A 13397-nucleotide genomic window follows, 5' to 3' on the forward strand; every position below is an offset into this window, starting at 1 on the left:
GGTAAAGCTTCACTTTGCAAAGAATACTAAATACTATTTTTGCTTGCACATGATTGAATGATAGAAATGAGTAGAGCGTCACCTCATTTCAAACCTTCCCCTCAGATCTAGAGCAACTGCACTTGCAGAGCTAGGGCTGCAGATAATACTGTGGTGCCAGGAAAGGGCTCTGCAGCTTACACATGTATTTGCAAATGTGTGGAAACTAAACCCCTGTTTTTAGTGCAACCGTTGGACAGGATAATTTGGTTGTTTGCAGGCTGGTTGGGTTGAGTTGAGCTGGGAATTTTCTTTGATTTTGTTTGACACTTAGCTCACAGTATACTTGCCTTTTTTTGTAATTCCTTTATTTTTCCAAAGAAAGTTACAGCCAACAGCCAAAGTATGCAACAGTAACCAATAACCCTGTCAAAACACAGAAAGGGTCACATAAACAGAGTTATAGAGCAACATGCCTAGCGCTGCACAGTATAGGTGGTCATAAAAAATTATTGGAATAGTGAAGATAGTGGTCAGTGCATCATGCTGGAGAGCCCAACAAGCAATTATATGGATGCCTCAAGACATATACCGTATATACTCGAGTATAAGCCAAGTTTTTCAGCACATTTTTTGTGCTGAAAATGCCCCCCTCGGGTTATACTCGAGTCCTCCCAGCGCTGTCCCCATCTGCAGCCTCATCTCCTAGCGCTGTGATATATTCAGTCTAGTCTGCGGTCATGCAGTGTACCAAAGACCCGCCTCCTCCTCATCTGTGATAGGCTGAACACTGACTCACTGCTGCGGTGGGGGGGTGACGGATGCAGAGAGGGCCTCTCGCCCAGGGAGTGGAGATAAATCCAGGAGGTAAGTTCTATTGTGCCACCTCCTGTAGATAAGAGTCAGTACACAAAATGGTTCCAAGGTCGCCAGGTCTCTCGTAAAGTCTCCTCCCGGTTGTGCAGGGTAGCTGTGAGGTCCTCAATGTATCTCAATTCATTAACTTTTTGAAAACCACAGATTTTGATGGGGGTTTCTCCGATCGCCAACAAAGGGGGATGCATGCTTTGGCTGCATTCAGCAGCTGGATTGTAAGAGAGGCCCTATACTTCTTGTTCTCTCTGAGAGGTGGAGCAGACAAGCTGGAGGGTTCCCTTCCAGATCGACATTTGTTAGGTGCTTGATTGTGCAGATCACCTCATGGCAAAAGGGGCCAAGTTTAGGACAATTCCAGAAAATATGCATTGTTCCCTCAGCGTTTCCACACCGCCAGCATGCACTGGGAACTTGAGGGAAGAAACGATGCAAAACAGTAGGCACTCTGTACCAGCTGGTCAAAATCTTGTAACATGTCTCCTGGGTGTCTAAGTCCGACTCCCATTTGGATATAAAAATTGGAACATACTCATCCGCTGGTCCGAGTCAGCAGACACCCCAGCAAAGGGGGAGAGTCGATCGTCAGAGTCAAAGTCTTCCACTAGGGACCAAACGCTGGAAATGGGCATTCTGGAGGCCGGGCAGAAATTCTGGGTTGCCGAGCACCAGCACCATAGGGGAGGGTAGTGGCGACACTGAGGAAAGTCTAAAGGTGTCGCTGGCCTCCACAAGTGTGCTGCCCAGGTTAAGATGCTCAAGGATGGCCTTTGCCACGTGCCATTATGGATGTTGAAAGGCAATGTGATCCATGGCCAGCACTTGGCCGTGTCATTAGAGTGCTCTACTTCCATGGCCACCCAATGTTTCGCCTCTGCACGACAGTGCCAATCCATCAGCTTGGTGAGATGCGCTACACTGTAATATAGGTTTTCACGTCTGGGAGGCCCACCCTTGCCCTATGCTTTGCAAGATTGAGAAGTTGCAGCATGATGCAAGGCTTGCGATGTGACCAAAGTCTCTAAACACTGAGTCCACTCTTTTAAAGAACACTGGAGGGAGGTGGATGGGAAGTGCTTGCAGCAGGTACAGCACTCTGGGCAAAAGGGTCATCTTGAGAACACTGCAACGGCCATGCCACATTAACACAAGTGAATGGCAATGGAGGAGATCCGCTTTTAACAGATAAGCAATGGAGAAAAATTTGCCAGGTATAGATTGGAGGGCTCGGAAGTGATGTCAACATCCAAACAGCGGATCGAGTCAGTGGCCCAGAGGAGGGAGAACACTGGGCATAGGGATTTAATTATGCCCCTGTCCCCAGTGATGTTAAGAACGGACGATTTAGATAAGTTGATTTGGAAAAAGGAGAGAGCACCATACTCCTGCAAAGACTGGAGCAGTTTCGGAAAGGGAGGTAAGTGGTTCAGTTAGGAAAAAATCAAGTCACCCGTCCCTGAAGCTTTTTTAAAGCCGGCAATGCCAGAGTCTGCCTGAACCATACACAGAAAAGGCTTTAAGGTGAGTATAAATATCAAGGGGGACAGGGGGCAGCCCTGCCACGTGCCATTATGGATGTTGAAAAAGTTGGATCTTGTCTCATTGACCGCAGCCGTAGGGTTAGAAAAGAGGGACAGTATCCAACTCAGCATGGAGGACCGGACACCAATGTGTTCAAAGGTGGCTCGCATGAAAGTCCAGTTTACCCGGTTGAAGGCTTACTCTGTGTCCATTAACAGCAACCGAAAAGGTTGAGTCAGTGATCTGGCTGCAAGGATCAAGTTCACCACCCAAATGGGGTCATCACGTGGCTCTCCAAGGGGCACAAAGCCAGCTTGGTCTCTGTGGATGAGGCTTTGGATATGCGGGAGCAACCTATTGGCTAGAATTTTCGCAAATAGTTTAAGATCCATATTCAGCAGTGCTATCGAGCGATAGTTCCCACACCACAATGGGTCCTACCCCTACTTTGGAATAAGGGAGATATAGGCTGGTAAGAGTATTTAATTATACTTATCTTCATTGATGCCATTATCCTCTGAAGTCCAGTGTGCTGTCGGTTTCTTCTGCTTTTGGTCAGCTTTAGATCCACGACTGTCTCGTTATCCCTCCGGCTGGACTTCTAGTGGACTTGTGTGTATATATATATATATATATATATATATATATATATATATATATATATATATATATATCACACACATTTTGTCACTTGTTTATTCACATTTTTGTTTAGATATTAGCGCTACATTTTCCTTTTCCCTTTCACATGAATTTTTGGCACATTGGTATGTAACTGCTTTATGTAGTAATAGTTTTCACTATTGTATAGCGCACTATTATTTTTCCTTTTTTACAAGAGGAAGGGATGGCATGCCCAAGGAGGCAAGATAGGATTAAGGGGAGGCACTGCCAACAGATGGGGATCCAAAGGTGGGGAACAGTCCAGGTTGTAGAGGCCTTCATAAAAAGAATCTGAACTCTCCCGCCACAATGGAAGAAGTATGAAGCTTCTGCCCCGAGGAGCCCACCATTTGGGAAATTTTGGTGTGTGGATCTCGCCCGTGCAAACAACGTATCCAGTTTGTTAGAGAATTCATACATTGCACGGTGAGTCCATGCCAGTTTTTGCTTCGTTTTTTTAAATAAGAGCGTACGGAGCTCCTTGTGAACTCTAAGAAGATCCTGATACATGGCACAAGCAAGGATGGCCTTATGGGAGCACTCCAGACTATGCAGGTGGGCTAAAAGTTCCTCAGTGTAATGGGCTCTCTCCCTCTTAAGATGGGCTCCTATTCTGATTAATGCACCCCAGAACACTGTCTTATGAGCCTCTCAGACGACCAAAAGATTAGAGACCGATGCTTCATTGATGGAAAAGTACTCCCTCAAGGTGGTCAGGAGCTTGGAACAGATCTCTTCCAATTGGAGCAAGGACTCATTCAATCTCCAGGATGGCGGAGTGAGTCACTGGACCCAGTTGGAGAGTTAGATGGACCGGGGCATGGTCTGTAAGTGAGATAAAGTCAATGTCAGCAGACACAACTCTGGATAAATCATTATGCGGAACCAGAAGATAGTGTAGCCATGAGTAAGTTTGGTGGACCGGGGAGAAAAAGGAATAATCACGGTCTTGAGGATGTAACAACCTCCAGGGATCAACCAGATGCAGAGTATGCAGATCCGCCTTAAGGCACTTGAGGCGAAATTAGGGGAGATGGGAGAAGGTGCGCGAGACATCCAGTATGGGATCCATAGAAAAGTTGAGGTCTCCTCCAAAAATTAGGAGCCCTTCTGAAAACTCCAAGAATACAGGAAGAAGCTTCCGCAAAAATTGCGGGTGATACACATTGGGGAAATAGACGTTAGCAAAGGTGACCTGCTTGTCAAACACCCTTCCTTTCAGAAGGAAGCAGCCCAGATCATCCAATCCACTGAGCCACATAGATCCAGGGAACTGATTTGGCCAACAGAATGCTCACCCCCTTAAACTTAGAGATAGGAGAGACACTGTGGAATGATGTGGGAAAAGTCCCATTAGTTAGTTTAGGGATTTGATCACCATGAAACATGCGTCTTACCCTTGCTCAAATAAGCTAAAAGCCGAGAGCGTTTTTCCAGTGTGTTAAGGACAAGCAAATTAAAAGGGAAGTGAACTTAAGGAGACCCATGTGGTGGCCAGGATGTAGGCTCAATAGAGTGTGGATAACTACCCCAGCCGGAGCGCCCCCCCCCCCCCCCAAGAGGGTGGCATCCCGAACAGTTTAATATCCAGGTTGGCAAAATTAAGAACGAAAAAAACATGTGCGCAGCCTCTGCACCAAACTGGGGGACACCAAGACAGAGAGCCAGAATATGTACACATGTATGCCATGAAAAAGATACTGGTGCAGGCCAAGTGGCCTGTAAGATCATCTTTATGCTATAGGCACATATACTGGACAGTCCCCCCCCTCCCCCCCCAAGCAAGGTAGAGACATAAGGATGCCTGAATAGAAGACTGTTGTTATTAAAGGTAAGTTTATTACTAAAATCAAAGTGTATATATGGGCATAACTGTTCTGCAGTTATTACTGTGCTGCTTTCAAACTGATCCGCAGGTGCAGCTCGGTGCACCTGCGGGTTATGGGTTACCTGCACTGAGCCATAGACTTCTGTTATTACCTGCAGGTTTGGTGCGCTTTCAGAAAGTGTCTATGGCAAATTTCAGCTAACCTGCAGGAAAGAAACAGGTGCATTGTGCTGTACCTGCAGTGTGGGTAAACCGCAGCGCATCAGAAGCCTTAGGCCCCTTTCACATAATCGGACCCTCCATTCACCTCTATGGAGCGGCACTTGTGTCAGTTTACCCCCACCAACTCCAATCCGATCCTCTTTAAAAAACAAAACAAAAAAAAAAAACAGAAGAGGATCCATCCTCTTTCATCTGGGCTGATCGGGGGGCATATAGAGTAGAGTGGACTGTGCCTGTTTCTGCTCTCCTAATGCAAAGTGGACACAGACCTGTCATTCGCCCGTTCTGCTCATTGTGGCATGCAACCAGTTACCAAGTCCCTTAAGTGGCCTTCACTCTTCAATAGGTTAGGCACCCCTGGACTAAGGCATAACAGCAGACAAACCCATGGAACTCAAAGAATCAAGGCATGTTGGGGTTAGTAGGAACCTAGTTCCCGAGGCCACAGCAAGCTGGCAGCAGCATTAACGGTGATCAACATCAATCATAGTGGAAAAATAGTATGATCATTGTGGGCTGTAAAGTAGTTGCAATTTGTGCAATGGGGGCTTGTGTCTTTCAATTACAGTGGTGTGAAAAAGTGTTTGCCCCCTTCCTCATTTCCTGTTCCTTTGCATGTTTGTCACACTTAAGTGTTTCGGAACATCAAACCAATTTAAACAATAGTCAAGGACAACACAAGTAAACACAAAATGCAATTTGTAAATGAAGGTGTTTATTATTAAAGGTGAAAAAAAATCCAAACCATCATGGCCCTGTGTGAAAAAGTGATTGCCCCCTAAACCTAATAACTGGTTGGGCCACCCTTAGCAGCAACAACTGCAACCAAGTGTTTGCAATAACGTGCAATAAGGCTTTTACAGCATCCTGGAGGAATTTTGGCCCACTCATCTTTGCAGAATTGTCCTAATTCAGTTACATTAGAGGGTTTTCGAGCATAAACAGCCTTTTTAAGGTCATACCACAACATCTCAATAGGATTCAGGTCAGGACTTTGGCTAGGCCACTCCAAAGTCTTCATTTTGTTTTTCTTCAGCCATTCGGTGGTGGACTTGCTGGTGTGTTTAGGATCATTGTCCTGCTGCAGAACCCAAGTTCGTTTCAGCTTGAGTACACGAACAGATGGTCGGACATTCTCCTTCAGGATCTCTTGGTAGACAGCAGAATTCATAGTTCCTTTTATCACGGCAAGTCTTCCAGGTCCTGAAGCAGCAAAACAGCCCCAGACCATCACACTACCACCACCATATTTTACTGTTGGTATAATGTTCTTTTTATGAAATGCAGTGTTCCTTCTACGCCAGATATACTTGGACACACACCTTCCAAAGAGTTCCACTTTTGTCTCATCGGTCCACAGAATGTTGTCCCAAAAGTCTTGGGGATCATCAAGATGTGTTGTGGAGAAATTGAGACGAGCTTTGATGTTCTTTTTGCTCAGCAGTGGTTTTCTCCTTGGAACTCTGCCATGCAGGCCATTTTTGCCCAGTCTTTTCCTGATGGTGGAGGCATGAACGCTGACCTTAACTGAGGCAAGTGAGGCCTGCAGTTCCTTGGACGTTGTTGTGGGGTCTTTTGTGACCTCTTGGATGAGTCGTCGCTGCGCTCTTGGGGTAATTTTGGGCGGCCGGCCACTCCTGGGAAGGTTCACCACTGTTCTATGTCTTCGCCATTTGTGGATAATGGCTCTCACTGTGGTTCGCTGGATTCCCAAAGCTTTGGAAATGGCTTTATAACCCTTTCCAGACTGATAGATCTCAATTACTTTCTTTCTCAATTGTTCCTGAATTTCTTTGGGTCTCGGCATGATGTGTAGCTTTTAAGGATCTTCTGGTGGACCTTACTGTGTCAAGCAGCTCCTATTTAAGTGATGTCTTGATTGTGAACAGGTGTGGCAATAATCAGGCCTGGGTGTGGCTAGAGAAATTGAACTCAGGTGTGGACAACCACAGTTATAGTATGTTTTAACAAGGGGGGCAATCACTTTTTCACACAGGGCCATGATGGTTTGGATTTTTTTTCACCTTTAATAATAAACACCTTCATTTACAAATTGCATTTTGTGTTTACTTGTGTTGTCCTTGACTATTGTTTAAATTGGTTTGATGTTCCAAAACACTTAAGTGTGACAAACATGCAAAGGAACAGGAAATGAGGAAGGGGGCAAACACTTTTTCACACCACTGTATGCTACAACCTGTAACAAGTATATCATTTGTACAATTTGCACATCAGAGATGCTAAATTTGTGGATAGCAAACAATATTACCTGAATTGTCAGTTGAAAAAAACAATGCTTAGGAGAGACACCAATCGCATGAAAAAAAATATTGCCACAATCACTAACATTTAAAGAGACACGAATATGTTCCTTATAAAATAATTTATTTCAAAAACTGGCATGTACAAAATAAAACAAGTCAAGATGCTGGGAATCTGTCAATATTCAAAATAGAGGAAACTCAACCATAAAATCTTAGTCAAAGGAATGTGAGGGATTTCCTACTGAAATACACTAGCATTTCACAGTAAAAAAAATAATAATTAAAAGTTTGAATACCAGACTAACTGCTGTGGGCCTTTCCTATAGTTTTATGCACTTTATTTTTAAAAGGACTGTTTGCTCAATCATAAAAATAGACAGTGCAATCCATCAAAGTAATAAAGCACTAAAATGTCAGGTCGGCTTAATACATACTGCCAATTCCCATGTAACATTCTTCATTATAACTGTAAAAAAAAAAAAACAGTAAAAAATATGTACCTTGCACCAGGATTTCCCACAGGGGAGGATGATCTCACTGCCCCTGCAAGAAGATCCTGGGAATGTTGAGTAACCCAAATCTCACAAGAAAATGCTTCAGCACAGTACAGTAATGTCCTCTGATGAGCTTTGGGATAATTGGAGTTCCCAGGATTTTGATGTCAACCTTGCAGGGATTAACTATGCTTTCTAACTTTATTGCACGTGTCTCTTTAGACATGAGTGGTGGTGGGGGCAGTAAGTAATTATCTCTAAACCCTAAAAAGCAGCCACTTTTATATTGTTCATTGTGAAAGTACATTTTGTGTTTGAAAACCTAATTTAAAGTTAGTCTTGTGAAATAATATCCAGACTGGCAATGTGCCTCATTGTTGGTCTCCCATGTGGGCAGTTCCACGGTTGTTCAATCTCCCCCATGTGTGTAACCAGTTTCTTCATTTCATGCATGTTTAATGCTGTTCCGATCATCACCTGCGAGTGCAACACAGACAATTGCAAGAGTCATAAATCAAATGAACATTCTCACATGTTGAAAAATGTGTTTGGTTTACCTGTAAAATAATTTACTTGGAGTATATCACAGAACACAGAGGACTTGACATTCATGACTACCTGGTTTATGCTGCCACCTTTAGGTGAATGGATACTTGCCAAATAAAAAGGCAGGAATCCCTGACCAGACATACTATAACCATCCGTAGCATAGCTAACCTATAGTTTTGTAGTAAGTAATTTCTTAATCACAGGACACAGAGGACTAGATATTCAGGACTACTCAGGATTCTAAAAGCACTGAGCATAAGGGGTAGGTAAAAGAGCAACAATGCAAATACACTCAAAAACCAAACAGAGTGAATCCCCCTACAAAGCTGACTGCAAGACATTGTGCCCAAATTTGGCATCTTCAGAGGTGTGAATATCTACCTGTTCAAAGTTAGTGAATGTCTTAAGAGAAGACCAGGTAACAGCTTTAAAAACTTGGAACAGTAGACGCTTGATTCTGAATAGCCCACAAAGCAATAGAATGGGTGGGGGATGAGCCTAGAGTTTTAAAGGAGCAATTTTCCCTTGATATCATAGGACTGAGAAATTAGCTGACCAATCCTTCTAGAAATAGTGAAATGATAACCTGCCTGACCCTTGTCAGGACCTGCAGGAAGAACAAACCGGGAATAAGACAGTCAAAATTAAAGTTCTACACTTCAGATAAACTCAACATCCAAAGAGTGAAGCACCATATTTTTTAGGATGCCTAGGATTAGGACAAAAAGATGGTAACACATGGTCCTGATTTGGGTAGAATGAAGAAACCACCAGGTATGAAAGAAGACAAGACCTCCCCACCACATTTACCTTGTGAAGAACGAGGTAAGGTTTCTTACAGAAAAGCTTAGCCAACTATGAGTCCCTGCTAGCCATATTGTCCATCAGAAAGACAACCTTATGCGTAAGGGATTTCTCTGAGAGGTCCAAAAAGTTACGTTTGCAAAACCAAGGTCCCACAGAAACAAACGGGGTAGCACCGGAGGAACAATTCATATGACACATTCTTTAACAATGAGATGCAATAGGTTTCAGAAACAAAATGGCCAATGCTGATATCTGTGCCTTGATGGTAGTAAGAGCTAAAATGTTCCCACGACAAACCGTCAGGGATGAAAATTATAAACCTCACATTAGGCGATTTAAGAATTCCATGGTACACTTTCCTGGAGGTCAATTTTCTAGCCTCAAGTATGGTAGCAATTACAGACTCAGAAACAGCCCCTTTTCTTCATGACTTGGGCTTCAACAGCTATGCCATCAGAGCCAGCAACCACAAAACAGGATGAAGAATTGGACCCTCAGACAGCAAATCTGGCTGATCATGGTTCATCTACCAAGAGATTTACAATGTTGGCAAACCACATTCTTTTTTGACAAGCTGATGTAATCAGTATCAGTGAATTGCCCTCCACCTTTATCCTGCACAATAGACAATGAAGATGCTGAAGTGGAGGGAGGCAAAGATCAGGGAAAATTGAACCCACAAAGTTACTAGGGCATCTACCGCAAATGCTTGAGGATCCCTGGTTTAGTAGACAAGCATGAGCAGTCTGTTTTTAATTTGGAATGCTAAGAGATCCACACCTGGCATCCACCAAAGTCAAATCTCGGCAAATACCTCTAGGTGAAGGACCCATTCTCCCAGATTCAGCTGCTGAGGCCTGAGAAGGTCTGCTTGCCAATTTTTCATACGGCGAATGTGCATGAAGAAGAATGTAAAGACTGTGCTAGATTGTGAAGTTCTGCCCAAGACAAGATCAGGTCTGATTCCTCTGGAGCAGCACGACTTCTTGTCCCTTCCTGATAGATAATGTATGCCGCAACCAAGACATTTTCTGACTGCATCCTGACAGGTAGACCCAGATGACAGAAACACCAATGTAGAAGAGCCAGCCAAATCACCCAAAGTTTCAGGAAATTGATATGCAACTTCTGCTCCTCCAATGACCACATTCCCTGAACCAAGAGACTCTCCAGAACATCTCCTCTCAGCCGGACAGGCTTAGCATCCATTGACAAGACTTTCCAATTCACCAAAAGGAAGGATTTCACAGTATCCAGCATCTTTGTTGATATCCACTATTCCAGATTTTCTAAATTAATTACAGACTTCTAGAGCAAGCAATTACATTAATTCCAGATCTGACCTCGTCTTGGGGTCAAATACATTGGCAAATCTAAAAACTCCTATTTGTTTGTCCATAACTGACAAGATATTGAACTGCAGAGCTCTGGAGATAAACTGAGTTAGGGGACTGCTTTGAAGGCAGCTACCAACTTCCTGAGCACTTTTATGCATGCCCGAATCCAGGAGCGGGATCGATCAGGAGCTTCCAGCTACTGCAGGGACCTGAGCTTGAAGAGACAGGCATTTCTACTGTGGAAGCTGTATCTTTCCTTGTGCTGTGTCAAGTACTAATAAAATGCATTGTGTTGGAACCAAGAAAGATTTCTAAAGGTTTAGCTCCCAGATGAACCTCTTCAGGACTTTTACCATTTGCTGGATATTAAAATGTCAAATTTTGACGCAATTTCTCCCTGAGAAGTAGGTTATCCAAGTATCCCAATAATAACGATACCCCTAGTCCTCAACCCCAGATGCAGAGTCAACACCTTGGTAAAAACACTGGGGGTCATGGACAGGCCAAAATCCAGTACCACAAACTGATCCTTCACTATCAATTGCAGAAACCAGCCACTGATGCCAGGGAGTGAGTCTGATGAAGAAAAACAATTACCGACAGGGTGAATTTTTGTAACTTCAGGAACTTGTGGAGACCTTTGAAGTCCAGAATAGGCTTGGTTTGGAAACTGTGAGCGGGTTAGACTAGAAGTTATGCGACCTCTCCTTTGCCAGCATAGATGAGCTGACCAACTGATAGAGCTCTTTTGAGGACCACAAAGAAAATTGCTCTTTTTTGTGGATCTGAAGATACCCTCGAGTGGATAAAATATGAAAAGGGGGGAGGCCTCTGGGCACATGCTTGCAGACTTCCTTGGTCCAGGTGGCTGCATAAGCCTGGGTAAGCCCAAATGGTATACATCACTTCTTTTAATTGAGAGTGCAGGATTTTTTTGACCCTGGACCCAAGACAAGTGACTTTAGCAAGAAGAGGGTTCTGCTTGAGGTAACTTAAGGTTAGTGGCTACCACATATCTGCCAGGAAGCCCCGCATGGTCTTTTATGCCTCAGACAGCTTTGGACCATAAGATTCCTCCTGGAATAACTTGTCTTCAGATGATTTGTGATCCTCAACAGCTTCCTCTACACCCACCTTTTCATCCAGAGGAATTTCTTCTGATGTCATACTCCCTCCAAAGGGGGTGAGAGGAAGCAAAGCGTCCAAGCTTGCGGCCCATGCCAATGAAAGCCCTTGAGAGCAGATTACGTAGTGCAGATATGGCTGCAGAAAATTCCTTCCTGAACATAAAGTGTTCCCTGAGAAAATGGAAATAGAAAGATAAAGGCAGGGATGCAGAGCTTGTCTGATACTTCGGGGAGCTATTGCGGGGCTAACAGAGGTATTTGGGAGCCCACCCGATCATTCTTATGCCCATCTCACTGCCTACATGAGGACATGGCTTGCTGAGGGTCTGTAGACCTATAATCCCCAGAGGGAGAAGCCACACAGCTGAGAGGAGTGCAGGCACAAGCCAAACACTAAAGTGGTAGACAACCCCTCTAATTAGGGGCCCCCAGATACTTGCTGTGCCCTGTCGAGCCACGCTGTGCAGGTACTGTATCCAGATAGCATGTTGCTGTATAGAGCTGCAACATATGCTAATGGCATATGCCAAAAAGTCCCTCCCCTTTGAGCACCATTACTGGACCAACTAACAGCTGGAAAAAGCCCACCTCTTCCCCATTAGAGGTGTTAGCAACAGGCCAGAATATATGGGAATCAAAGTACATGAAAGACACAGGAAGGCAAGGACAATAGCTAAAAAGTGAGGCTTAGTTGACCTGGTATGGGTTTTGTCTTGGTGGGGATTCCTGCCTTTTTGGCCAGTGTTTCTTCACCTGAAATAGGCAACATAACCTAAGTAATCTTAAAAAAACAAGTCTTCTGTGTCTTGTGTTGTAAGACTGAGAAATAGACATGGACTTCAGGGCCGGATTAACATAGGGGCTATTGGAGCTGCAGCTCCAGGCCCCTTTCTCAAGATAGGCCCATTTGCCCAAAAAAAAAAAAAAAAAAAAAGATTAACTTTGAGGATTGTAGCTCGGCGATCAGGAGTCACAGAGACCCCGTATTTGGGGGGGGTAGGTAGCTAAAGACCCACTCCAGCACTGGTTAAAATATGGGGCAGCTATCATCTATAGGTTCCAGAGATACAGGGCTGCTTGCACAGCCTGTCAGAAGCTACATACAGAGCGGCCAGTATAAATACAAGCTGTAACACTCTGCAGCAGACTGGGAGGATGAACTCACAGTGCTAATAATTATTTGTATATTACTTATGATAATACAATTGATAATGATTGATAAAAAATGATAATTACATTTTTTTACAGGTTACATGTTTAGAGTTACAGAGGAGGTCTAGTGCTAGAATTATTGCTCTCGCTCTAACGATCGTGGCGTATGTAACCTGTGTGTATCTGGCTCTGATACTAACCAGTGCCTACCCAGGGACTGACTAGTATCTCTCCCCAGCCTGTCCCCACACACCCTCTCACCTGCTGACCTGTGAATGGGGCAATCACTCCAGCAGTGTTATTGTGTTCTGCCAGAGAATACAATGATTAGCGTTGCTAACTATAGCTGGCAGCACTGATTGTTTTGGGGAAAACCTGACAAGCTGGTTGTACTCAAGTCAGTTAATAGGTTGACTTGTGTAAAACCAGCTAGCCCATAAATAGATCGACTATGGGTGGTCTCTGCTTAATTGGTGTAATTTCAATCCATGTCTGGCCCGCTTAACCACTATGCAGTCCCTAAACATCCTTCCGCAAACCTTTACATTTTTCCTTCCCAGATTACTTCATCCTCCTCTCCT

The 13397-nt window shown here is 44.1% G+C and overlaps 1 protein-coding gene across 1 annotated transcript in view; it reads right to left on the minus strand.

Annotated features, from left to right (window-relative positions):
* Positions 1-7454: 7454 nt before the first annotated feature.
* The window catches only part of PMS2 (PMS1 homolog 2, mismatch repair system component), a 133252-nt gene continuing 127309 nt past the window's right edge, over positions 7455-13397 (minus strand). Inside the window, exon 15 of the mRNA XM_077449028.1 lies at positions 7455-8321. Within this exon, the coding sequence (XP_077305154.1) occupies positions 8178-8321 (144 nt within the window). The 3' untranslated portion in view covers positions 7455-8177. The remainder of the gene's footprint in view (positions 8322-13397) is intronic.

Source organism: Lithobates pipiens, unplaced genomic scaffold, assembly GCF_037356315.1.
Source record: "Lithobates pipiens isolate NorthernLeopardFrog02 unplaced genomic scaffold, aLitPip1_a1.2 Scaffold_22, whole genome shotgun sequence".
In the NCBI taxonomy this organism is placed as follows: domain Eukaryota; kingdom Metazoa; phylum Chordata; class Amphibia; order Anura; family Ranidae; genus Lithobates; species Lithobates pipiens.